This window comes from Plectropomus leopardus, chromosome 21 (assembly GCF_026936395.1).
Source record: "Plectropomus leopardus strain MGB_pleo_1.0 chromosome 21, ASM2693639v1, whole genome shotgun sequence".
Taxonomy (NCBI): Eukaryota; Metazoa; Chordata; class Actinopteri; order Perciformes; family Serranidae; genus Plectropomus; species Plectropomus leopardus.
Genome location: NC_142196.1, coordinates 9,520,711 through 9,548,096, shown reverse-complemented (window position 1 = coordinate 9,548,096; position 27,386 = coordinate 9,520,711). Strand labels below are relative to the sequence as shown.

The window sequence follows — 27,386 nt, the reverse complement described above, 5'->3', positions numbered from 1 at the left end:
TAAAATGGTCCAACTGTGAAAAAGGCTCTTGTTGGAAGAGAGTGGTTATTTCTTACTGGAGTGTTTTTTTCCTTCCAGTTGGCTTCAGCTGGCCATACGATAACACAGCAATCAATCCGAGACCTTGTTGAGAGGGCGGCTTCTCTCTGTGCTTCCAAACTGGCCCCGCAGTTTCATCTGGAGAGAGAACGTGATCTGATCTTGATCCCACCCAAACTCAGGAAGCACATTCGGAGTTGAACACGTGTTAAGTCCCAGTTGAAGACAAGTTTTACTCCTGAATAAATGAGGGAAATGTCTGCTCCCAGTAGCCTTTTGTTGATACATGGAGGTAGATTTGAAGTTTTATTGCATGAGCAAAGCAGAAGTACAAAAGAATTTGTTATTCCCAGAACAAATGTACTATTAATAGGTTTTACAACACCTTGAATAATACAACCACTTGGGGGGGAACTCAGTGCTTCGTTGCAGATCGCTTGCGTCTCTTTATCTTCCCCTTATACTCTTTTTAATTCCTCTGCTCGGAGAGAAAGGGAGACAGACGGGAGGCTTTGGATTCATGCTGCCAGGAGATCCAGGAGGTCTGACTGGGAGCAGATGCAGCAGTTATGAGACAGAGACATGTTTGGAAAGGGAGGCTTTGAGGATCCTGGCAAAGCTCTGCGCTGGTGGGAGGGCCAGTTGGAAAGGGCCAGAACCTTTCAGAAAGGGTATTCAGGATTATCGAGTGAGAGAGGAAATCATTAAGTAGAGGAGAGGAAGAGAGACGGTGAGAGCGAGAGAATTAGGAAAGGAGGGAGGAAGTCAGGATGAGAAAATGATTTAACCAGCCAACAAACTTCTAAATGAGAACAAGTGGAACAAAGAAAGGAAGTCAAACTTTCACACTGGGAAGATTATTGTAAACTTTCATTGCGGCTAAGTGCAGTTAAATTAATCAAAGCCAAGGGATGAAGAGAAGGAACACAACTTCTGTGTCACTTCCCTCCAGCTGTGTTTGTGCAGTTTGAGTATTCAGCCAAATTCAGATCATTTTCACTAATGTTAAAGGAGCTCACAGATGCTTTTAGACATGGAGCAAATGTTCCAGCATATGACAGTAAAGACAAAAGCTCTGTGTCATCTTGAGAGTAAAATTGCTTACTCTTTAGCTCGGTGCTAACAGACCAGTTTCGTGCAACATCATCACAAGATGTCAGTGCGTGCAGGGGGTGGAAAACAAACAAGAGCAACTGAGAGTTTATTGGGAGATTTGCAGTTTTTGTGCTACAAATTGCAGTAGTAATGCGTGGAACTACAGTATGTTTCAGATGGGTGCATCATTTTCAGCAATCAGAGCCCTGGATTTTAGTAAGGGGGTGGATAGTTTTGCACGGATATACTGGTGAGGAAGAGACAGCTGACACTGTTACTTTGGCTGTTAAATGTTTATCGGGCTCTGTGATTAATATTCCGGTGACCAGTTTGTGTATTCAGGGGTTTGCTCTGTGACTTGGTAAACCATAGAGGAGGCTGACTGATGGCTTTGGATGGAAAATGCATCACGTTGTTACACTGATAATTTTTCAGAAACAAAACAACACATAGCATAGATGTGAAGATTTCTTCTATAACCCCTGTGACTACTAAATAATATTAATGCTGTTTTACATAGTTTCTTTCTAATAGTATAATATCCAAAACAAAGGGACTTATTGTATGTGCTCTTAACCCTTTGAAACCTGGGCAAATTGGCCTTATTTCTGCAGACAATGAGCAACTCAAGAACAAATTAGAAATTCGGAAGAAATTAGTTAAAAGTACAAGGAATGTACCTGAGAATAAGAAAAAACAACAAGAAAGTTAAAAAGCAAACAGGAAAATGACCTGAAAAGTATTATAAAAAATTACAGTTATTCTGTTCTATATTGTGAATTTTGCGTGTCAGGCACTAAATTTTCTGATTATTCGGATACTGCAAGAATGCAGGGAAGGCCAGACAGGGTTTTTTTGGATTTAGGGTTATTTCAGAAAATAAGCTCTGTGTCAAACAGTTTATGATACTTAAATGTTTTGTTCAGCAAAATAATCTTCAGAAGTGAACAAAACTTTTATGATTTTTGAAGCCTCAGTCCAATCGCCATGACTGTAATGTTGCCATCACAACAAGGCTGTAAGCTGTGCTCAGCTTGTAGTCTCCTTTAGCTTCTTTTTAACAAGGGCTTTTTTAAGACACAAAAAAGCTTCAAAATTGACGAATAAGGTATTTACTGATGTATTTTATGCACAGAACACACTGTGAAGATCTCCTAAGCTCGTGTTAACCACAAACCCTATTTCAGGCATCTAACCAAAGCCCATTCAAATATCCTTTGACTTTTGGATGAAGGAACTGGAACTACTACTGGATGCTACTTGCGCTACTGCACCATTTTATGAAGTGACGTGTGGAGTAAAGAAGCTTTGGATATTCAGTAGGGAGTGCCACAATTAATTTAACCGCTACACAGAAATGTTCTTGATTTCCAGCAACCTGTCTTCTTTCAAACACACTATTTTGAGTGAGAGGGAGACCTAAGCATGATCTCAACAGTGAGAAGAAATGTGGACTTGTCAGGTTCAGTGAAATCACTGATCTACTGAGGATTCCCAGGGTGATTTTAGTGTCTGTATCCTCATCACCTATGTGATAAATCATTTGTGTTTGTGTCCTTCATACATGTCTACATTTCTAAACGGTGGCTCAGCAGTGGAAAAGGTAAATTAACAATTCATGAGTCTGCAATCCGCCTTGTTACACACCATGTGAACTAATGGTTGTGTGAGTCAGCAGACCTCAGAGCACAATGCATCCTTTATCCTTTTTCCAACCCGTGATGAGCTGTCACGTGTCAGCCCTGACGTCTCATCGTCTTATGTATCTAGATGTACATTTGATTTGCATGTGTAAACTGTGTTATAAGTAGTCCCATCATGACTTGCATTTAGCCCGATAACATTTGTTTTTACCTTTTGTAGTGTTACAGTGCATGCCGTAGAAACTCAAGAGTCATGGGTCACACAGGGGTCAAACAGATCACTGTGATAAACAGTTGTGTCCCCGACTGTAATGTTGCTGATGTTTTTTTCCAAACTTTAAATGGAGTTTTCCATTTTGTCTGATCAGTGAGAATCCCTCAGAGATGAGTGGGGTGTGTGTGTGTGTGTGTGTGTGTGTGTGTGTGTGTGTGTGTGTGTGTGTGTGTGTGTGTGTGTGTGTGTGTGTGTGCGCGTGCGTGTGTGAGAGCGCAAATTGAAACCTCATCAATGGGCTAATGGTGCGGCTCACCTAACTTTTCTGTGGCGCACACACACACACACACACACACACACACACACACACACACACACACACTCACACGCACACACTCACTGACTTGTTCCTCATCCCCTGGTGTTAGTCTAAGTGGAAAATCATTGATCTGGCTCATTAGATCTGACCCTTCTCTATATTATCCGAGGAGATTAGAGAGAGGCTTTTTCATTAGATTCAGTTTTGTTTGTGTATTATGAGAGAAGCACAGGCTGATGTATAGTTCTTTTACCAGGCAATATCAATGTAATTAACATATTTTTATTAACATAAAATCATATACTTTATGGATGTAAAGATGATATCAGACCTTGATGAAAGGATTGCCTGTAAAAGAAGGATCTTGAAACACTGAAGAAATCACTTACTTTACACTAACTACAATGACAGTCGATGGCATCATCATAACTGGAAACAGTGCTGAGACACAGAGGAGACTTCTGGGTACAATGAAAGACTTACTTACACTCAGGGTTCTGGTTATTTGACATCAGCACTGAGCCTATCATCGCCCTCTAGTGGGCTTGAGGGATTTATAAAATAAATACAGTATATAAAACCAACACACAGACAGAAATACTACGATACAACGTGCAGCTTTGTACTGGAAGGTGGGAAGTATAAATAATAACTAAAAAAACTAAAACTAACAATCAGTATGTCTATATCAATAATGAGAAGGCAAAAAAAACACTGATGTTAAAAAGCACTGTAAACATGTACCAATTTACTTTCTTTATTATATTTAAATAGAAATAAGGCTGTTTTTCTGATGATGTTTTTATTGACACATTTATGAAAAGAAATCTAAGCTAAATTTAAGTGATACTGTTATAACATTTGCCCTTATACTAGGCAAAAATCTTAAATCACCATGTTGTTTTGCAGAGTTGTTATGAGGATATGTATATACATTTATTTTTCAGTCTCATCATCAACATACAAAGAATACAGAGAACATGTATAATGCATTAAAACACCCCAAAAGTCAGAACAAAATGGCTTGTTCAGACTGAAGTCAATATTTAGTGTGAAACATGGAATCGTACAACAATAACAAAAGGTAGCTCAAACAAACAATACTGAGCTTTGGACGTCTCGACTGCAACCTGGTGTAAATACACCAGAAGATTAGTATAGTAAATGTCATATTGTCAATACAAGAGAGTTCAAGACATGCTAAGTGAAAAGGTCACACTAAATATTTACAACTTCAGCTGTTGAAGTTGTTTTATTCTGAAATTTTTGCGTTTTTATGCTTTTATATTTTCTGGGTGTTCTGGTTTTATTTTAGTCAAGGGTCTGCTGAGAAATAATATGTATGGTCATTTTAACTTTGCTAAAATGACAACGTTTAGGGCATGTTAAGACTTTTTCACAGTACTGTAAGTCATGATTGTAACTTTTTGCTTTAAAATAGAAAGTCATTTAGACTATTTTTTTTTGTAGTTCCTCATAATAAATTAATAAATATACCCTAAAAAAGCCAGTTTCAACACTTAACCATTTACCTGTAGCCTAATGTTAAAATATGTTTGGAAAGGAAAATAATATAAGCATTAGCTACATTCAGCTTTTATTATGAAAGTTATGACCAAACGTCTGTATTCTGGTGAAGTGACATCCCTATCCTGGTGTACAAAGGTAAATTCATAGCTGTTGTCATGAAAAAACTACAAATTTGGAAATTTAACTTAGTGTCTATTTACATAAAGAAGAGAAGAAACAGCGATACTTGAACTTTTGAGAAACATTTCAAACCCAAACCGTCAGGACTGTGTGTGGACTGTCAGTTTTCAGCAGAATTTGGCTGAAGACTTCGATGGGGGCGCTCGTGCCAGCACGCACATGCGCATTCGGTGGGAAACACGATTGAAAACGGGCAGCTATGCCGCGCGGTGCAGAAAACGGGCTGGACGCGTCCGCTTGGAACAACGGCCGGTGTAACGGAGGACTGACCCGGGGACTGCGGGACCGGGAGGCTGCTGACAGGCGTTAACAGCGACACTTTTCCCCGGGGATAACCTCCTCCTGTGAAAGCAGCGGTGCGAGCGGTCGACGAAACGGCTCCTTCTCCCCCCTTTCCCTCTCCTCTCCTCTGCTTTCGGCACCGCAAGAGAGACACACCGAGGCATCAGCAATGTTGCTGCTAAACGTGTAGGATTTACCCCCCGTTGTCCGTTTCTTTGTATCGACTGTAAATAAAGCTGAACAGAGACAGTAAGCGACAACAGCGGGGTTCACTATGGTTTTATTGGCGGTCCGCAATAGGAGATGTCTTAATAGCTGCTGTATGGGGACGTTATGCTTGCAGTTGTTGCTGTGGATTTTATGTGCCGTGAACGGAGAGGAGCAGCCGTTCAGTGTAGAGGTAAGAAACCTTATTTGTTGACATGACATGTCAACATAGGAACAAGATGCTCTCCTCACCATTACTTTGCATTATTTTTGCCTTATTCCCAAAGAGTAATGCATCTGAGGCACATTGTTTAGATTAATGTTGAGTCTGCGTTGATGTTTCGGTAACAACAGGGTCTTTGTGAGGTGCCCAGCTGGGTTTGTAGTCCCATCCTGTCCCTTTCTCCACTTTTGAATTTTCTTTGAAGGTTTTTTTTAATATATGTAATTTAATTATCACAATATAATAACCTAATTTGTTTCCCTATCGAGGCTTGTTCATATTCTCAAACTGGGCTGAGAAGTAGTGTCACCAAACAAAAAAAAGAAGCGGCTTCCTCCTGATGTATAATTTGATTGAAGATGTCCTTAGTTGACATTATTGGTCACAAGACTAGTTTAAATTAAGTTAACTTTAATACTGTTGTTTCCCAATATAAAGTCAACATACCCATGTAATTCAGTGCTTAGTCAAAAATGATATTTTCCCAAAGTAGTCGAACATTCAAGGTGGCTCTATTTTTGTGTTAATAGGGGTCCGTGACTAAGAAATGTTAAGCCAAAACACAAGAAGAGTATTCTCATATACCGTAGAGTATTCATATAGTGCCACTGTATCAAAAGCAGGACATGCTCTGAGGCTTATTTCTGCTGAAAGAGATCTTATGGGTTCACAGGCAACAATGTGGGCAGCTAGAGGAGATTTTAACCGAGAAAGAGAGGTTTCTTTTCAAAGGGAGCTTTTATTCTGATCTGATATCCCGACTTAATGGATTGTTAAAAGCCTCCAGGCTACAAGTGTTACGCCAATAAACTTTAACACTCAATCAGCTTTTAAAAAGAATCAATGTTTATTCCTTTTGTCTTTCTTTCTTTCAAGATCCTGCACGACTAACACAAGCTTTCCTACCTCGGGGAAAGTGAGAAATTTGGGTTTTTATCAAGGGCACATCTGTCTGCTAGACATCTTTTATTTCCAGGGCAAATCAACTCTTGTTTAGCCAAAGTTGAATGCATACGGCTATCATAAAGTGTTACGCCGCAGCCCCTCGCTGTTTCTCACACTTGGCTGCACACACACAAACACAGAGACACCACACAGGAACATCCTGGCATGTCTACTGACAGCCATTCAAGTCCTACATCCACATATCCACATGATTTGCAGGCTTGGCATGCCACACTGTTCCCTTTGGAGAGGCAGGGAGCAGATTTAGTCCAGATGCTACAGGTTATTCAGTTAAAATGTCCAAGCCCACGACAGACAGAGGAAGGAAGTTAGAGAGTTCTTTGCACCCACTTGTATATTCTAGGCTGATTAGTTGATAATTGTCCCCTAAAATGGCCAAATTAACCTAAATCTGTGCCAACCAGATGTCAAAACCCATGTTTTCTGCAAGACTTAACCTTGTTCTTTGTTGCAAGACATAATCAACAATGTAAATATGAGCAATCAGTGATTCCAGCTGGTATTATTATCATTATCATATTTTATAATGTATTTCAAATTCCTAAGTTGGCTTCGCACTCCCTTCTCCCACATCCTCTGCCTTGACTTGCATGTTATTATCCACCCCCAGCCCTTGCATCTTGCCCTTTCTTTTCCAAGCTTCTCTTTGTCATCATGTGAATGTATTGTAGTCAAGGCGCTCCGATCTTTAGTTTTTTATAGGCTGCTTGTAGCGTAGAAAAAGTCCAGGCTAAAAACACAGGAAACACAAAACCTTTGCTCTAAGAATAAGCTTTCATCGGAAAAAAATTAAGAACAAGTCAGTAAATTTCTGTAGTTCTATAGCACTGTAAGCATGATAAGATAAGTTGTGATAGATATTGATGACAGCCTCCTGCTACGCCTGTCATGTGTCCTGCCAAGAGAATGAGGTATTGAACAAATGTGGTTACAGTAGTTTGTATCTGTGATCACTGTGTTTTTAGCATGTGTTGCAGGATTTCAAAGCTTCCATGGTAGTATAAAGTGGGCTTTTCAGTGCAATGTGAGCCATTTATGGCCCCTACTTAAACCAGCATCACCGTCTTAGGTATCCAAGATGTGAGAGAATAAGGCATCAGCATCAAAGGTTCCTCAGTGAGACTGAACTGGGCAGCTCTTAGGTGTATACACGTGTGCCTGTGGATGTCCAGTAGTGGAGATAACAGTTAAATAAATTTGGTAAAGAAGAATGCATACTTAATCCCCAGAGACTTGAGCAAATTAGCTTAATATCTTTGAGAACATGACAGAAAGGCAAAAGGCCAATTAACAAGATGTTGCCCAAAATTAATTAGAAATTAGGTAAAAAGTCACAAGAAAATTAGCACAAAAGTAAAAAAAGAAAAATGGTTTAAAAAAAACAAACCAAAAACAAGGACATGACCTGAAAAAAGTGCTATAGATGTTAATGTAAATAATTTCAAAAATCTATCAATTATGACATTAGGAATCCTCCCGATTGCCATACACCTTTTGTCCTCTGGGGTCATTCTGACCCCACCCTGTTTTGTCAATTGTCAATCAATTCTGTGTTACACCTTTAGTCTTACTTCAGTTCAACCCATTACCACACATTTTCCCTTTGTTTGGGAATTATGGGCCAATAGACCTTGTTTACATAAGTATAAAAAACATATTTTGATGGCAAGAGATTTAATTTGGGGTCAGATTGACCCCAAGGACAACATGAGGGTTGAAAAAATCCAATAATTTTCTCTATTGTGCTCTTTTAATTTTTTTAATCTTATTTTCAGTACATTTTCTGTCAGCTTTCCCTTATTTCCTGCAAAATTGCGGGACATCCCTTGCTTAGTTGCTTGTGGCCTTTTTAGCCATGTTATCCGAGGTTAAAATGCTTGTAAAAATCTGAACGAAGCACAATAAACTGATGCTGATCCAGGTTTTAAAGGGTTAATGTATTATTTGACCCTAAGAAGTAGCTAAAGCAGGCCAAAGCCAAATGTGTCCCACTGTAGGTGCTTTCTAAACAGTGTTGCCACGTCCAGCTTCAGAAGCTCAATCGAGCAGTATTATGCTGCAGTTGGACAGCATCATGCAGCCAGTAGCAGGACGACTGATGTCCCTCTGTGGACAGTGTTGGACTGGCTTCATTGTAGCCATTTACCGGACTTGTTATGACTGCGTGCACGCGCTTTCACTGCAGGTTATGGAGAGTAATAATGAAGAGAGAGTATTTCCTCTAAATCACAGGTGTGGTTTGAGGTGGGAGGTCACCTAAAGCGTCCCCTGTAATTGCCGGTCAGATTGCGGTCTCTTAGAAAACTTTTTGGATGGCAGCTTTAGTGCTGACTTCCTGGATTAGACTTCATGGCTGAATTACTGTATTGCCAATTTTCCCCTTCCTTACAGTTTTCTTTGGATTACATTTTACAGAAAGTACAGCCTGTCACCGGATGATAAAACACTAATTAATACTAAGTTGTAACACCTCACTTCAGTCTAACACTACAGATCTGCCAGTCTGCGCTTATTGCTGAAATAATTCCAAAAGCTCCTCAGCTTTTGTTTATCCGATTGTCTTTCCTCAAGAAGTAATTTTCTCTGCAAATTAGACAATGTCATGAACAACAGCACAGCCAGGAGTTAATTTCATTTATCTCCTTGTGAGTTTTGTTTTCTCTTTCAATTCATATTGATTTTATATGAAAACTAACGCCACTGGAGTCGCTTTGTAATGCTTCCTCTGCAAGGCCACATACTGTACTGTAGGTGGGCTGTGCAGGCAGTAGAGCTATCATGGGTTATTTTTATCATTAGCATTTACGTAATACAGAGTAATTAAAAGGGAGATAATGGATTTTAATCTCTTTTTCCTGTCTGTGTTTGACACTGTCTCACAGTTTGGATGAAATTTCACTTAATATTGCATAGGATTTGTCTCTGCTCAGTGCCACAAACACACAGCAATCCTGAACTATGTTTAAATCTCCTCCAGTTTTGGAGGAGAGTTAAACATAGTGGTGGCTCTGAACTCTTTCTGATGCTTTAAGGCTTTCAGTTCAAGATACAACATCATATTTAGCAGGTTTAAAGGCCAAGTGCACTGCTAAAACTCTTACCCCTGTGCTGCTTTTGCATTGGATTACTATCTTAAAGCTTTGAATGCATCTGACCAATATGGTAATTTTAAGAATTTGCTAACATTACAGCGAAACTGGAGAATATTCATCTTAAATGCTTTTGTTCACATCTGTGTCAAAAAATAGTCTGGTTACATAAAATCATCATTGTAGCACTCACAGCTATTTCTGTGCTCTGTAGCCTACCTTCTTTTCATTCTGCTGGGATTTGTGTTTTTTTGACTCATGGATGATTTTTTCTCACCACAGTAGCTTTCTCTAGGAACATAACAACAACAACAACAACAACAACAACAATGTGGAAGCGCCAAAGCCTCATGAGCATCGCATTGCTTTGGTTTAACTCAGTATTTCACAGAGAGGCATCAGGTGCAGCGCTTCGCTCTGAGTCACATTAAGTGTTTGAATCATGCCACTATGCTCACCAGAGACAAAGCGAAGTTGCTTAGTCAGAGATAATCTGCTGTACAACAAAGAAAGCACAAAGTTGCTCCGGTGTACTCCCATCTGTTAACACATCTTGTCTCAGATGGATGAATGAATTAATAAAAGCTGGTTTGGCTAGACTCTGCTGACTGTCAGCTGTAATAATTAACTTCACCGAGTATTTTATCTGTTCTCTCTATTCGTCTTTCTGTCAGTGAGATATCTCAAAGATCTATGATCGGATTTCTAGGAAATGTGGTGGACAGGCTGCATGTGAAAAACAAATTGTTTTGATTTTGGTCATGATTAAACATTACTCAGTTATTGACTTTAAGCCATAATCACGAAACAGATACAAACATAGAGTTATGATTATAAAATGTGAAAGATGCCAAAATCCATGTAACACTGAATATAGGAATGGGAATGTGTGCGGGTGTAATTCAGATAATACAGTGTTTCTGTCCCCTCTCTAAAGTCCGAGGTTTTTGGAAGTCAGTGAAAGCAGAACAGGCGGAGCTCTCCATGACTTCGTTTTTTCCTCTACAGCAGTTTGTCACTCTCAGATTGGTTAATTAATCTGACAAACCGTTCACAGCTGGTCAGATCATATTAATTGAATAGAAGGGCAGCACTGTGTAAGTGAAAGCAAACTTTTAGACTCAGATGAATGAACGGTAAATAATAATAATTATCTTTATTTATATAGCACTTTTCAAGCATAAAGTGCTTCCCAGAGGGTGCAAGTTCAAAAATACAATTTCGTAAACAAGTAAATAAAATGTAGATAGGAGAATTAAGCTCATTTAGCAGATAAAAATTAAGAGTAAAAGAAATAACGTTATGTATAAGCTGATACCATGCTAATAAAGGATGTAATCTCATATAAAAAAGGCTGAATGGTTACGGTTAAGCTTCACTTTTAATGTACCTAAAGTACTGCTGCACCGTCTCTGCCCCAAGTGTGTTATAAATAACTGAATATATAATAACTGGCATATATATTGTATATTCCAATGGTGCTCCAAGAATGTCTTCTCCCATGTCACGATACAGTGTATACCGACATAATAAACTATTCTTATTAATAATATGACGTTGATTTCACCCATGCCCCCCAGCCCTACTGTAAAATTCTAAGTCACATGCCATTGACATTGCTGGTAGCAGTTTTCACACCAAGTCCAGTCCAGCCCAATGCCAACTACTTAGTGCTGTTGTCACTATGTCGGGAATGATGGAGCTTCATTCCTGTCACAGCTGATGTTACCAGTCAGCATGTCCAGCCTCTGAGTGGCATCTCAATAATGGGAAGCAACTGGTGTGAATGTAAATGTGTGTGGCAACAGTTGTGGTTTCACACTTCCATGGATTTTTGTTTTCACTTGTCACTGTTTGTGCAAGTGTTCATTTTTAGCCGTGTGTGTGTGTGTGTGTGTGTTTGAGTGTGTCTTGTCTTCCTAGCCACATTTAGATGGGACAATGGCTGCCTTGCCCTCACAGTTCTGTTGATGACCAGACCAAAGTGACTTAACTGATGCTTAAATATAACTGAATACAACCAAACACAGTGTTAAAACAGTCTGAAAGATCTTATCTGCTATCTTTGATAATGAGCGTTTACTGGCATGGTGATGTTGCACTAAATTTCTCAGAAATCACTTGGCAGTCAAACAGGATACAAGGTACATTATTGTGCTTTTACTTGAAATAAGGAAGTTTGAATGTTCCTTTAATTTCCTGTGTCATGATGGTGAACAATGAACAACTTGATATTCTCCACAATTGTCCAAAAGCCTGAAATTGAAAATGTATGACTTTGATACTCTTTGATAAAAGGTTCTAGTCTTTCCGCTTTAATTTACATTAAAATATAGCCAATTTCTCCTTTATTTTCTTCAGTTTTCATCCTCATCTTTCTGTTTCTATGCAGCCATATTTCCCTCCTACATACAGTACACTTTGTATGTATGGGCTTACCCTCTGTGTCTGAGTGCACGCAGGGATGCTTATGAGTGTATTTATACTTGTGTGCTTCGCCCTCGTTTCTCCCTGAGCAATCACAAAGATGCAAGTACACAAACATACACATACACGCAGCATTCTTGACGTCATTTGGCTTTGGTAAGAGAGCAGATTTCTGAGCCACCAGGGTGTCTGTGTCAGTCTGTTCACCCAATCCTAGAGAATACACAACACCTGCACTGACCTAAATGATTCATAATCGCACACACAGACGCAGACATACACACACACACACACGGCTGATTTTCCTCAGCAGTCACTTGTTATTGTTATGTGTTGTTCCCAGGCTTTCTCCCTGTGTGTCAACACTTTCTGAGTTGTATCTTTGGTCACAGCTTACTGAGCCGTTAAATCTTTAATGTGGCTGACAACTGCAACATTAGATGATGCCAATGGGGCATCACATGTAAGGCTGTCAATTAAGCTGTTGACAGAAACGCTCAGGGAAAATTGTGTGTGCGTGAATGTGTGTGTGATTTATTTTTTATTATTATTATTATTTGTTTATTTTGTGAGTCATGACAACTGTTACAATCTGTTTTTATGTGCAGTGATACAATCTCCTACCAGAGGGTTTAAGTTTGTGAGAACAGTTCATCCCAAATTTAGCAGAAGTATAAATGAATCAACCCTGTCGAGGCTAAGTCATTCAGGATTAAGATCTTTTTTGAGTTTTTTAAGACATCAGCTGGTGTCAGATGTCATAATCCAGACATGTCTTTTTCTCATTTTTTTAAGTGATCAAGATGCTTTGGAAAACCCCCAAAAGATTATCCACTAGAAAAGCCACTGTTCTGATCAGTATGTATGATCAGACTGTGACATTTTAGGGTGACATTTTTGTGACATTTTGTCCTAATGGGGCCACGGAGATAGTGAACATGGTCTGCATTAAGTTTTGTTTTTTTTTTTAGTGTGTGTACGTGTGTAAGTGCTAAGGGATAAATCTGAAGCAATTCCCCTGTTCAACCTCTGCAGTAATCACGTTGCATCGGGGTCACTAGGTGCAGATGATAGTTTCGGTATCATTAAAAGTCATGCGGCGTATTTTGCAAATGCAAATTTTACAGTATGAATTCAAGTGCAGCAGTAAAATCATGTGTGTGTGTGGGTTTGTGGTTACTGGTGTGGGCAGGAAGGCTGTGGTTGCCTTGACGACCCTGGCACACTTGCCAGTGGTTCTGCGTGTAACCGATGAATAATTCAGGGTGGTCATAGGCTCAGGCTTTCCCAGGAGGCCGGGATCGTGTTCCCACGAGTCACCTGTGACCGGAGCTCCAGTCACTCCCAGCTGCTCTGTCCTGACTCTGTCACTGGACAGAAAGATCCACCATCACCTGAATATTTTGTTGTACCATCAGGCAGATCAGTGCCAAGTTGCAATTCTGCTTTGTTGAATACTTAAATGTAGCTGTAGCAGTTGGAATTTCATTTTAAGAAAAAGTGAAGTAAAAATGTTAAAAAGTGACATTTCTGATGTGTGTTAGTTGCGGCATGATTCATCTTCATTGTCTGAATTTTTTTTGCCCACTGTAGCTCCTGAAAATGGATCTGCTTGTTGCACAGTTAGACTTTTTTTTCTAAATTATCCCTTAAATATCATGGCTGGAATGATTCCAAAGTGTGCTTTCTTTTTCAACTTTTTTAACTTTTTAGTAATTGGTAGACCTGATATTTGCAGTATAAAAGAGGACTTGGGGCAAGGTCCTCTACTGCTGAATTTTCTGTCCTAGCAGGGAGCTAATTGTATTCACTCAGCATCCCTGGATGTAAATCATTCACTGATTAGATGAGTAGACTGAAAACCAGGAGGGCTCTGAAGCACTGACAGGAACTCGGCCATAGCGGAGGAACTTATTGACATTTTGCAGCCTACAGGCAATTCTAAGGCAGGATTTCTATCCTGCCAGCACTTTACCGGTCACACAAAGTGACACACTCGTGTCACTTAAAGTTTGTAAAATTGCACTGAGTGGCATATGGCTCATAATTTGAGCACCATATCTGCTAAATAAATGTGAAACATTATGCTGGAGTGTGGAGTTACCGTTCTCTGGTTTGGCAGATGGATCTTCTGAATTATAAAATATTGCATTTAGAGAGACAAGATAGCATGAAAAATAGCATGCAGGTTTTGGTTGTCTGATTATACCATATAAGGTATCTGAAGATAATTGTACAAACTAATGAACAATATGTTTGACAGATTCTGAGACAGAAGAGGCTGAAACAGCTAAACTATAAGCCAGATGCATGATGGATACTGTATGTGCATATACTGTACATGTATTTAAACTCTTATAAACACGTAGGAACAGTGTGTGTACTCACAGTGAGTTCTACTGTTAAATATACGGTTCGGTTTATGTCCTCTGTCCCATTCTACCTATAAACCTTCCCTGAGTAGCTCAGACTTGTAAACACACTCTACTCCCTGAGCAGTTTGCTGACAGTCTGTTACAAACCTGCTCTGATCACAAACATAGTTTTAAAATTTATACAGCAGTGTGAGTCTAATTACCTCCAATATTGCAGCGTGTGTCACAGGACTGTGGGAAAACTTGTGAAATAATGTGTGATTCGCAGTACTGTCACAAAAACTGATGTATGAACTTCACCTTCAGTGAATTAAAGGATGTGCAGGGCTTCCAGTTCCCAAAGTCCAATTCATATTAGATATTTTTAGATCTTAAGTTGTTAACCAAAGAAAAGCCTCATACTTAACAATTAAAACGGTGATTTTTAAAACGGCAATCACCTGATCCCTCACTTGATGTTACTTTTTTATACTGAATATGGCTTCTCATTAGATTTTTTGACATTTTTAAAGGGGAACCTGTGTTCATTTTCTTGTTTGTACTTGTATTTTTGGTTTTTGCTAAATATTTTAACATGCTTTAATGTAAAAAGAAAAAAAATATATTTTTCTTACATGGTCTACCTGAATATAGCCATTATGGGCCTTTTGTATCGCAATATCTGTGCCTGTCATTGCAGCCGGGGTATGACTGTAAAGAAGTAAGATAGCGGCACATGCTACTGTCGAAATCAACAATAAAAACTTCTGAACCAGAAGTTGCATTTCCATCCTCCTCTCTGTATGCGCATTTTTTTTCAATTTGTGCATTAAAAAAACAATGTGGTAACACCAAAATAAATAAATAAATAAAATCTCAAAATATCACAAAAAAGTGGGGGAGGTGGAAAAGTTGGTACATCCATCAAAGCTAAATGTGACTGAGTGGAAGGAAACAGATTAGCAAAGTCATGATGTATTGTCACTGCCAAGACCACTTAAGTTCTCTTTAAGATGGCTTTTAACAATGTTTTTATTCATATTGTGTTATGCATTCAGAGCTGCTACCAAGATCATGTAACTGTATCATTAGTTGTTCAAAACTCAACTCTGTTTTTCCATTGTTCAGTGTGCTGTCCCTCATTAGGCTATACATCCATTGTATTCCTCCGCTTGTGGCTTCACTGGCGCTCTTCTTCTGCAGTGGTATAATAGCAGCTATTTCTGCTTGTTTTGATAAAACAGTTCACATAATTCACATAACTTTATCTGATTTTCTTGATGGATTTTGAATGGAAACCCAATTATAGTCTTCACAGTCATACAAGCACAAGCAGGAATATACTTACAAATTAATAAAATTGGCAACCAAGATTACATGTTTCCATGACATTAGCATGTAGCTACATGTAGCAGCTTTGTAATGTAAACACTTTTACTAGTGTGCTGGAGTAGATGACATGTCAAGAAATCTGTCTGAGCAGACGTGAGCTTGTAAATGTAAACAGTATTCAGAGCAGTTTAAAGCCTGAGGTTTTTGCTCACAAGGATTACTTTTTCACGCTTACCCCATTATTTTAAAAAATGGGTCACACTGAATATGAACATCACACGTTGTAACATTATACAGTATATGTTGCAGAAAGTAAGAAAAAAAAACATTATTGGGCCCCTTTAAAGTCATGTCAATGTCAGAAGTCTAAAGCTGAGCTGCCGTATCCACACCTCATCATAAACAATTCATGCACATGTGATCTCTGGCACAAGTGGCATGCTGTGCCTGTAACCTGAGGGGACCGAGCTCCTACCAGCTGATCAGTCTCAAACGTCAACATCAGCAGCCACCGCATGCCACCAGCATGTTGCCATGCCAACCAAGCTTCCAGTGGCACGTCTCATCCATAATAGATTAATTCCATCGCCTTACAGGTTGGCCCTCTGATTGCACCTATTGGCTAATTGGCCCTCCTTCTGCTCGCCAGTTAGCGGGCCAAGCCGGCTGGTTGAAAGGTGGTCCGGGGACATGAAGACTTCGGGTTCAACTCAGTTCAGTGCCTGTGCGAGGCATGTGGATGAGGACAAGGCCTCTGAGTCACTCTGCTCTCTTTTTCCTGATGTGTGGCGTCTGTGTATTGGTAGCATAGGGAGTTTACCTGAGATGACTTTACTAAGTCTGATTGTGGGTTTAGTTTCTCTGTTGGAGACTATTCTTTACCCCAAAGGACAAATGTAGCTGGAAAATAGCCTAAGAGAACCAGCTTATTGCATTTGCTATGGTTATGGTTGTATAAATGCAGTGAAGTGTCCTTTTAGGGTAGCTACGAGGGCCAAGATTTTAAACCACAAGCTGTTTTTTTCCTATAGTGTGACAAAGGTGAAAATGAAACGCACTGTGTTGAGGAGTGAGGTGAGGTCAGGCGCCTCTCCCATCAGAAGCATGAGAGAAATCAACTTCAAAGTGTAGTGAAATCAAGTGTGGAGAACCCAAATATAGGCACTGAAGCATTTAAGACATTTTAGCCTTCATCTGGGCATGCTGGTGGACTCCTTATCTTTCCACTTCAAGAGTGCCTTGATTTCTGGAGAAGTTTAACCTCATTATAACATGCCACTCTTTCCGGAAGAGACTCGCTATTTTTCTAACAGCATAATTATTCGATTACGCATGAGAGACTTATTTTTGTTTCATGATGTTTTCACACTTGGCTGGTTTGATTCAGTTGCATCATGATGTGGGTGAAAGAAGGGGTGAATGGATCAAACAAACACGCCAAAAATGATTGCTGGTTTGTTTAACCTCAAACATTTTTATCTGATATCAAGATAGCTACAAGTATTTCCTCTCATATGTCATCTAGTGTCTAGATAGTCCCAAGTCACATCTTAAGTTACAAACTTTGAGTTTTGAGTCCTGAACAAATCATAATATGCTCTGCATTAAATGTAATGCCATTTTACCAACAGAGAAATATCTTTTAAATTTTAAAACGATTGAAAATTGTTCTTTCCCCATCTGTACATCCGTATGTACAGTAGTTTTTGTGCACCAACGAAGTTATCTTTGGTACCATTTTTTCCAGCTGGAACTCAGTAACCTAACATTAGTTCTTCATGGTTCTCTCTGCAACTTGATTGGAGGCTGCAAGATTGGTTTAAATTAACTTGATTCGGGAAAATTAAGTTCCTATTTGCTGGGAATGAATAGCAGTAATGATAGTTGATTCAGGAAAAAAATGGAGACGATTTAATATGTGGCATACTATTTAAATAACGTACTTAAGGTAAGAAGTATTTTTAAGTCAAAAGGCCTAAAGTCCAAGTGAAGTCACAAGTCACTGATGCCAAGTCCAAGTTGAGTTGCAAGTCTTTTTTTTTATTTTGTGTAGAATAAAGACATCAAATCTGTGACTGAAGTCTGACTCTACTCCATGACATGTGACTCAGGTTTAAACCTCTGTTATCAAATAATTCCTTTCTTAGATGCAGGGAAATAGATCTCATTGGTTGACAGTTGAGTTTGTAATCAGCCAGTGTGTAATGTTCACATTTTGGGGTTTGGTTTAGGACAGTGTGTCGATTGGGGAGGAATGTAGGCAGCACTAGATAAAGTGTGATTACCACTCTAAATCATTATCATTACAACAACAACAAGCAGTCTTAATTGTAACTCTATTAAACTGTACCGTCTGCTCGTACAAAGTCCCTCTTTATCCATTTGGAGGTGGAGAAATTTCTGTCTTATTGAATAAGGAGGGCTGTCGAGCTAGAGCCTCCTGCTCTCAGGAACCCTTACATTGGCAGGACACAAGGAGCCATAGATAGTAAAGAGAAAGAGTGAATCAATGAGAAAGAGAAGCAAAGCACACTTTTAGGATCTACTCTTCTACCTCTTGGTTTATAAGATGGGTCACTTTCCTGGGAGGAGCAAAACATGGAAAGACATGCCATTGCCACCAGCTGTTTGCTGCATTGCACACAGTAAATATCTACTGTTTGGTTCTATCAGCTATGTCCCCATATTTTCTAGAGATCCAAAGCATAATAATTTAAGGTCCTTCTATATTTTGCCCCTTTCCAAAAGAAGTCATGAAATACTAATAACGTTTGAGTCAAGAGATAATCTATAAACTCCAGCATGATGATGGAATCAAAGATCAAAGACGTGGATTCAATCTTTGAAAGTGTATGCAGTATTAATACATTTGAGCCTTGAACTTCTGCTTCTCTTTGAGCCTTGAGGGTGTGTAGTTTGATTCTTAAAGTGTAGTTGTGGCAGTGTTCGTGTCAGTTTGACCATGAAACTTTTAGGCTTTCTATGTGACTGATGAACTGAGGAAAGACAAGTTTGTAAGGAAATGCAAATAGCAAAGTTAATAGCTTCAGGCTTTAAAGTGATCCAAGCAGTGTTGCAGATATATGGAATATTTGACTGAACAAGAGTCGCTGCTTAAAGTAAGGTATAAAGCAGCTTTTAAACTAAAAGTGCAACTTATACAAAGCCATGGAGGGGATTTGTCAAGTCTTAGAAAATAGCCCTAATGGTGTAGTGTATCTTGATACAACAGTTTGTATGTTATCTTACAGAAATGCACATGCAATTGTTCATATGATATCTAACAAATTAATGTCACACTAGGCTAGGCTTAGGCAAGTAAAGTAACAGGTTAAGTTGTGGAAAGAGATTTTTGCTGTGTCTAGTTACATACTTAAAAGTAAAGAGATGAACTTAAATGAAGTTACATACTTAAAGTGAAGATACATAGGTTAGGCTTAGAAAAGTAAAGTTATGTAGGTTATATTAAGGCAGGTAAAGTTATGTAAGCTATGTTGAGGAAAAGAAACATGGCACATTACATTACGTAAAGTTACAAAGGCTAGGTTTAGGCAAATGGACTTACATATGTTAAGATGTGAAATGGAAAAAGGTTGGGTGTTGTCATATTACTTACTTAATGTAAAGTTATGTTCTTGATGTAAAGTTACGTAGGTGAGGCTCAGGCAAGTAAAGTTAATGCAAATGAGATTTAGCCAAAGAAATATAGTGAAGAAATACCTTAAAATAATTCAAAGTTCACTTGGTTTCACAGGGGGGCACGTACGCGGGTCTCCTGGGGAAAAATCCTGTGTTTGTTTGACCCATCTACCACCCCAGTGTGCCTATGCCCATCAGCACATGTGATCCAGGCCTTCCTAATTAAAATGTTAAACATGAATTACTGGCTTATGATAATTTGGATTATAAATGAATTGAGGTGCATTAATTTTAGTTGGCATACGTGCAATCAGTGCATGAGAACATCCTGGATGTTGGCATAGTGTTGTTGTTTGGGTTATCTGAGCTTTGGCTGGGAGACTACAAAAACAGAAAGCCAGCGTTGCAAACTGAAGGTGAGAGGTGTAACAAATACATGACATTTGTTGTACTGTAGAAAATGTAAGCTGTAGAGTTATTGGAGCCTGATCTGTATGACAAACTCATAGTTCAGTTAAAAAATGTCCCCCAACTTTAATTAAATGCAGTACTGAAAAGACGGAGGGCTCCTTTAAGCATATAATCGTGCACAATCAAGGGGCCTCAGTATGTTTGACACTTTTCTGTAATTCTATATCCGTCTCTGCTCTTGTCTGCTGTATTCATTTATTGTGCTGTCTTGCTGTTTCCCTGCAGTGTTGTATAAAAAGAACCAGTGTGACAGCTACACCCTCCATGTCCTGCCTCTGTCTCTCCATCTCATTCTCTGAACACCCCTCATCCCTCACCCCACCTCCTCCACGCAGACACACACACCATCCAATATCCTGTCAATGTGTGAGTGACAGACATATCTAACAGCAGCTTCTTTCTCTGTCGCCTCTTTTCTAATACATCTCTGTATCTGATAATGGCTGCATTGTCTAAAAGCCCAAACACATCATACCGCCTCACTTAATACATACTGCCAACACCTCCTGAAAAAACTCTCCGTCTTGTTTTCGTTGCAGCTTCTCATTTCCATAATAGTCGTATAGCTCATGGTGCACATGCATTTCATACACGCTTTTCTTTTGTTCCGAGTTGGACTTCAGTGCATCTAAAAAGTTGTTTCTGTGCACATACATGACATTTGTGTTTGCATAAAACTGTTCATGGCAATACAAGTTTTCGCCCCCACAGAAAAAGTGCGCCAGCATTTTCAAAACCCAGTCTACCAGTTGTAAAGTACTCTCAGACTGCAGGGGAAAAAGCAGCCTCATAGTGTTTGGATTTTGTTAAGCTAAATATGCAGTGCCACGTCTGTGCAGTATACTTTATTTATCAGCATCTTTTTTTCACCCCAAAAGAGAATTCACGGGTACAGTAGTTACAGGACAGAGCCAAACGTGGTTACAATGGAAAAACCCTCTAATGTCAAAGAGGAGATGTGAGGGAGGGACAGAGATGATTACAGGACAAGAGAAGGGAAAGTAGACATTAGGAGGCAAAGGCATGGCAGTAGACAGTGACATGACAGAGACAAGATGCACTGAAGCAAGAGAGAACAAGTCGAGATCTTAGAGTGTGTGTGATACCATCTGCTTTAAGGGAATTGAATGAATTAAACTTTATTATGGGGCTATAAAGATGCTTGTTAAGCATGCTTGTAATTGAGTGTGAACATGAAATTCAAATGTTGCTTGAGGTATTTTTAGATTCACAATCATAAAACTGAAGATTGAAAGGATAAACACAACACAACACAACACACAAGTTCTGAAACTTTCAGCTCTGATTTGGAAAGTTAAAAATAAGACTCGAAGGATTAAAAGTAAGATTTGATTGCCTGCAATAACTGCTCCGTACTTGTAATGTTTGCTGTGTTACAGAGATTTAATTTAAGTTTGTGTGCATGCCTTTCCGGGATCCAACTCACTTCTTCTTCTGAGATTAAAGCATGCCCTTTGAGCCTCGCCTGCTGGTATCTGTGATACTATTTTAACAGGGGAAAGATCTGACACTCAGGGAGAAAAGGCAGCTCAAAACAAACCAGACTTGGCAGAGTGTTACGGAGGGTCGATAAATTATTTGTGCTCTTCAAACCTGAATCATAGTTTATGCTTTCAAAAACTTGCTTTCTGTTTTATGATTTTTACCTCTTAAACTGTGGCTCTTAATACACCTTGCCAGATTAAGACTGAACATGAGTGATTTGGCGAGAGATTTACTTGTTTGTAAGTGTGTGCACCATGTGGGCCTGAGGTATCGTTGTGACCCACCGCGTGCTATTGTGCGTTTTTTAATAGCTGTTGTCAGGCTTGAGCATGTATGTCAGTGCTCTTATAAGAGCATGTTTGAAATGAAATCATCAAAGTGTATCTGCGTTTTTGTCTAAGCTTGCACATATGTGTGTGCCCGTGTGTGTCAGATTATGAAGCTGCAGTTTCAGTACCTGAGCAGCCAAATGGAAATCTCACCCAAGCACTTCTCTCCCCCAGAGGTGTATTCAGAGTGTAAGAGAACATGACACACATCATAATGTTATCACCCACTCACTGAGTGCAACGGGGGGAGGAGGAGAGAGCGTGGATAGGTAAAGAGCAGCAGTGGGAAATGCATGAAATAGACCCAAGCACCCAACACAAAAATAAAAACATTGAAAAAGTGGAAGAAAAAATAACATAAAAAAGGTGAAAAGAAATGTGAACTATGACACATGCATAACATGTGCCACATTGACGAGAATTGTGCATGATATCATTGCTGCGGAGTGTAAATGTGTGCATGTGCCTACCGACAGTCCTCAGGGGACGCGAAGTAGCATCAGGGATTTGTCAGCGTGCCAATCACAGCACAGATGCACTACATAGATGCAGTCAGGCTTAGATGCTGTAGAGTGTTGATCTCGTTTAATGAAAGCATGAAAGACTTTTGATTAATTTATTAGTGCATCTTGGTTTCGTTCTGTTGTAGTGATATGAGACACAGCTGGGCTCAAGAATAAAAGGGCTTTGACACTGCTGCACAGTAACTGCCCAGACAACTGCCTACCTGCTAGAGCGTCCCCCCAATAAGGTAAAGCAGTTTTAAAAGCGGTCCGTGGCTCTGATTCCAGGCAGGTACAAGCTAGCCCATTTGACCAGCCAAACCCAGGCGGAAACTTAAAAAAGTTCAATGGTGAACTCGACGCAGCAGAGGAAGAACTGCGCGCGTGCACATGGGTAGCAACCACTTCAAATCCCAACTGCCTCGTTCAAAATCGCTTCCCCTTTGCCGCCTTCCCCTCACTGAAATGACTTGAGGCAGCGAATTATTGTGCAGCGATGTTAAAGCCTTCAAGGACGGCCCCGGGGCAAGTAAAATACCATGTTGGGCTAGTAAACTAGCATCGAGCTAGTGCTCAAAAACAATAAAACACATTTATTTTCTGGAACTGATGATGAAAGTAGCTAAGGAGTAAGCCATCTTGTTTCCCTCTCATCTCTGTTAAGAATTCCACGAGCGCAAATACAGATCGGATCCTCTGTTTATGAACTGAAACACAAACAAGCATTTCACTTATGCTGGAAACAGCAATTGTTCTCTATATTTAAAGTCAGTTATATTTACAACTAGGATCTGCTCTGTACAGTCAGTACTCAACCATTTGCCACTGCACATACACACAATGTTCACTGCCAGAAACAAAATGTTACTAATTAACTTTCTCCCATGCGTATGATAGGTGAGTCTCAAAGCTTAATTTAACTTTGAGGCAACAACAACAACAACCAAAAGCACAAATATTTCCATCTCTTACTGTTGTCACAGGCGTCTTTTTTCCCTCACAGTGTAGCACTTCATGAATATCTGCAAACAGCCCATCCAATGAGTTTCTAAAGAGCTCATTGTTGCTGCTTGGAGCCTGACATGAGGTTCGCTCACTGTAACAGAAGCTGTAGACTCACATTTGTTCCATTGTTGAATAATGTTTTGCCTTTTTATTACATTCTCCTCACCCGCTCTCACACCATGCATCCCTCCCTGTTTAGTGAATTTCATTCTCAGTGTGTATGCTTTCCTGTGCAGCAGGCCTCCGAAATGACTGAAGCTACTCGACAACATTGTGTACGAGAAAAGGGGCTCAGGTTTCACTGCACAGTGTTGCAGAATAAAGAATAAAAAAAAAGTTTGAGGCAAATACGCAGCCTCGCAGCTCTTTGAGATTCTAGGCCAGTGTTTTAGTGTTTCTCTCTTCTTCAAACAATACCATTTTTTTTATTGGTTGGTTGGCTTTGTGTTGCTCTATGCAGCAGTTGGGGAATCTGTTTAGCATTTTTATGATGAAGAGTGAGAGAATACAGAGAGGCTGGGACTATCCAAATCCCTAAAGCCTCTTGTGTGGGAAAGCCCGGCCGATCCCCCATCTTCTCCCTGGTCCAAAGATCTGAGCTGTGATTCCCTCTGGTGGGATTTTATAGGGACACTGAAAGCTCTATTACACCAAAGCCTTTTCCTGACAAGCCAAATGACATGATAACAGATGACACTCTGCTCTATAAACTTGTATAGAGATTTCCTTCTTTTTACTGGTGCCCTTTTCCTCACTAGAGTATTTCAAAAAAGGTGCCTTTAGATGTGTTATTAGATGATCTTTTTCTACTTTCGTATCTGTTGCTCTCATGTTAAATTGTAATGACATTTAAATGATTATCTAGGTCAAGTGTAAGAGGGAATATTTTATTAAATATAACATTCAGAAAATTAACCGAGTGTGTTACAAAGTGCCTCTCACAACACAACAAATTTACAGCTGATAACATTGGAACCTTTGCACACACAATACACTTTCATCCCTTGTCTTTTTTGCATTGACATCAGACTTTCACCTGGAAACCCTTCTCTGTAATGTCTCATCCTTCTGTCGCTGTGTTTTCCACAGGCATGGCTCCAGAGGTATGGCTACCTCCCTCCTGCAGACCCCAGAATGTCGGTGCTGCGTTCTGCTCGAGTCATGCAGTCCGCTATCGCTGCCATGCAGCGTCGCTACGGCCTCAATGTAACAGGGGCTCTGGACAGCAACACTATAGCGTGAGTCATGCTCCTTTAAAGATGCCACAATATGGGACTTTGAGTTCTGAGCTCTGTTCATGATGAGTTTCTTCCAAAGATAAGGAAACATGGGTGGGAGTTATAAAAATTTAAACAAAAAGGAAAAAAATGCCAGTTATTCAATGACTCCGTTTTAATGCACATGTCACCTATTTTAGGAGATATATGTTAGTACAAAGAAGCATCAATGTTTAATTTAATAGTGTAAATGTTCATGTCTGGTAATAGCTTGATGTGTGCATGCTACTTTGTAAATTTAGTTCAGAGTATTTCAAACAGATGACTGATTCAAAGTTCGGAATAAGGCTGCACAGTCCTTTTTTTATCGTAATGTTTTATTGAGATGTCAGCTTGTGCACAATGTGAAAGACTGGGATATTGCTCTTCATGCTTTGGCTGGTAAAGATTACTGGATACAGCGTTGGAGGCCTGGCCCCATTCATTCCTATGAAAGTTGCTCAGTGTTGCTCACAGCCATAAAAAGTTCAACTGCCATGAATAAAATTACTCAATGATGGGTGCTGCTTCTGCCCTGTGTGGCCCATAGAGCAGGTGCAATAGAGACTTCTGCCAGCCAAACCAGTTATGTCCAATTTAGTGCGGTGCTAATTTGAATGTGGATAAAATTCAATCATGCAGCTCTTGAAGACTTTCCAGTTGTTATCAGACCGGATCAAATTTTGATAGTGAATCGAGTCATTTCGCAGGGGTTGTGATGCCTAAAAAATGTTTCTACTTTTATAGACATCTTTTTCGCAATGTAAGTCAATAGGAAAAATACTTTTTGGACCTAATGGCATCATGTGACTGAGTAATTATACTGTTTGGCCACTAAGAAATTTGGCTTCAAAGCCTGTCGCACTTCCAGGGGGCCTATAATATAGTAACAACTTGCTCTGTAATTCAGTCTGACATAAACTATGCTGTTAACTCTGTGGTTAATTCTGCCAACCAGTCACCCAATTGGGCTATACTCAGAAAAGTCAGCCATGTTCCCATGTCCGCTCTAGTTGACAGAGCTGCACAAAGACAGACACACAGATTGGTTTGTTTTCTTCAAAGAAGAAATGACTATCAATCCTGAAACAACATATGAACTGGAATGCAAATGAATATTTGTTGTATCTTGGAGAAAAACATCATACTGGGCTGAGGAGGATGTCTTGTGTTGTAAGAGTAACTTCTTACAGGGCTATAGCGTGATGTGTAGCGAGTGTGTGGATGAGAGAAATAAAAAGAGAGAGTGACTAAGAAATTACTAGTAAAGTTGTCAGGTGGTAGTAAATGTATAGTGTAGGATTCTGTGCCTTTGTACCTCTGGTAAAGTAAAAATAAATATATATACAGTACGTAACAGGTATTGTGTAAGTCAAAGTTAAGAATTGTATAAACTATAATATATGTTTATTTATCGCAAGTATTATCATTATCATGATATTCAACCTTATCACATATTTCCTCATACTGTGCAATCCTAGGTTGGATTAATTATTAAACCATGAAAATAGCCAAAAGGCAGAAATCCTTCTTAGATATATTTTATAATATGTTGCAGTGTTGTATGATGTGTTGATATCCGTGTTTTCATCAACAACACTAGCTGAAATGTAAATTCACTCAGGCATAAATATATTTTACAAGAGGAGTGAACAACAGCCAGGAGGTAAAACATGCAGTAAAGTAACAAGGACTGGTAAAAGCTAGACTAATGTCATTTATTGTTTTTGACTGTTAAGACTGAAGTGGTCTAGACATCTTTTGAAATGGGGAACAAATGGTAGATGAGTGGCTTACTCATCCCCTGTTTTGCATTCTGTAGGCAACCAGAGTCGTTTCGCCAGACACTGAGTAACCCTAACATGAATTAAGTGGGGCGTTTTAATTTGATCAAAGGGGCCTTTTAAAGAGAGTACACCTCTGTTGTCAGATCAAAGGCTGCAAAATGCCAAAGTATTAATACTCGGTGGAAGAGAGGGAAGAACAGGGACAGTGTTTCGTTGGTCCTCGTACAGTGGGTCAGACCTGAACACAGCACATAAGGTTGGTGTGGGTTTTAAGAAAGAACTTGCTTTTTTTGTATCTACGATGACAAAAAGAGTCACTCTGATGTTGCCTTTTGTGGTACACATGGATGTACTGAATTGTTAACCCCTTGCATTAGGAATCAAAGGTATATTACAAGTAAAACAAAAAAAAAAAAACTGATATTAAGTATATGCATTTGTATTTTTAAACCCACTGTAGCAGTCTTAACCCTTGGGCCTTAACCAGTATCCTTTTTACCTGCATATAACTAAAACCAGTGTTCACTGACATTTGTCCCCACCAACACTGAAATGCCATCCGTGCTACAAACAGCAGTGAGCTCAAATTGGCCACTGAACTGTAACGTGGCAATGTGGTGGCCAGCGGTGTGAATGCAGACTAACAGCTGTCCAACCTCTGGGCTGAAACCGAGTGAAATGTGATAACAGCATGCCTGTGTTTCTCTCTTCTCCTCCTCCTCTGCTTCTCTTTGTGGAAGCAGCGATGACACGATAAGGTGAGGCGTCTTTTGCATGTAATGCATGAGTAAATGTGTACTTGCATGTGCAGTGTTTAGATTTTGAAATAGCTTTATGTGTAGTGCACTCATGCATTATTGTGTGTTTTGTATTTATGCCCTGCACTTCCTGAGAACTTTCCGTCCTGTTAGAATTGCTAATACAAATGAATGCAAAGAAGGACATGAATCATTGCAAGTCTGCCTCTGTTCATAAATTCAAAGAGCTGCA

At 39.5% G+C, this 27,386-nt stretch overlaps 1 protein-coding gene across 2 annotated transcripts in view; it reads left to right on the top strand.

Annotated features, from left to right (window-relative positions):
* Window positions 1-5,182: 5,182 nt before the first annotated feature.
* Window positions 5,183-27,386, top strand: part of mmp16a (matrix metallopeptidase 16a (membrane-inserted)) — an 84,610-nt gene continuing 62,406 nt past the window's right edge. Inside the window, exons 1-3 of one of the 2 annotated variants that reach the window (XM_042510582.2) lie at window positions 5,183-5,702; window positions 24,443-24,591; window positions 27,140-27,154. In XM_042510582.2, the coding sequence (XP_042366516.1) occupies window positions 5,577-5,702; window positions 24,443-24,591; window positions 27,140-27,154 (290 nt within the window). In that variant the 5' untranslated portion in view covers window positions 5,183-5,576. The remainder of the gene's footprint in view (window positions 5,703-24,442; window positions 24,592-27,139; window positions 27,155-27,386) is intronic. The other variant, XM_042510583.2, reaches the window with a different exon arrangement.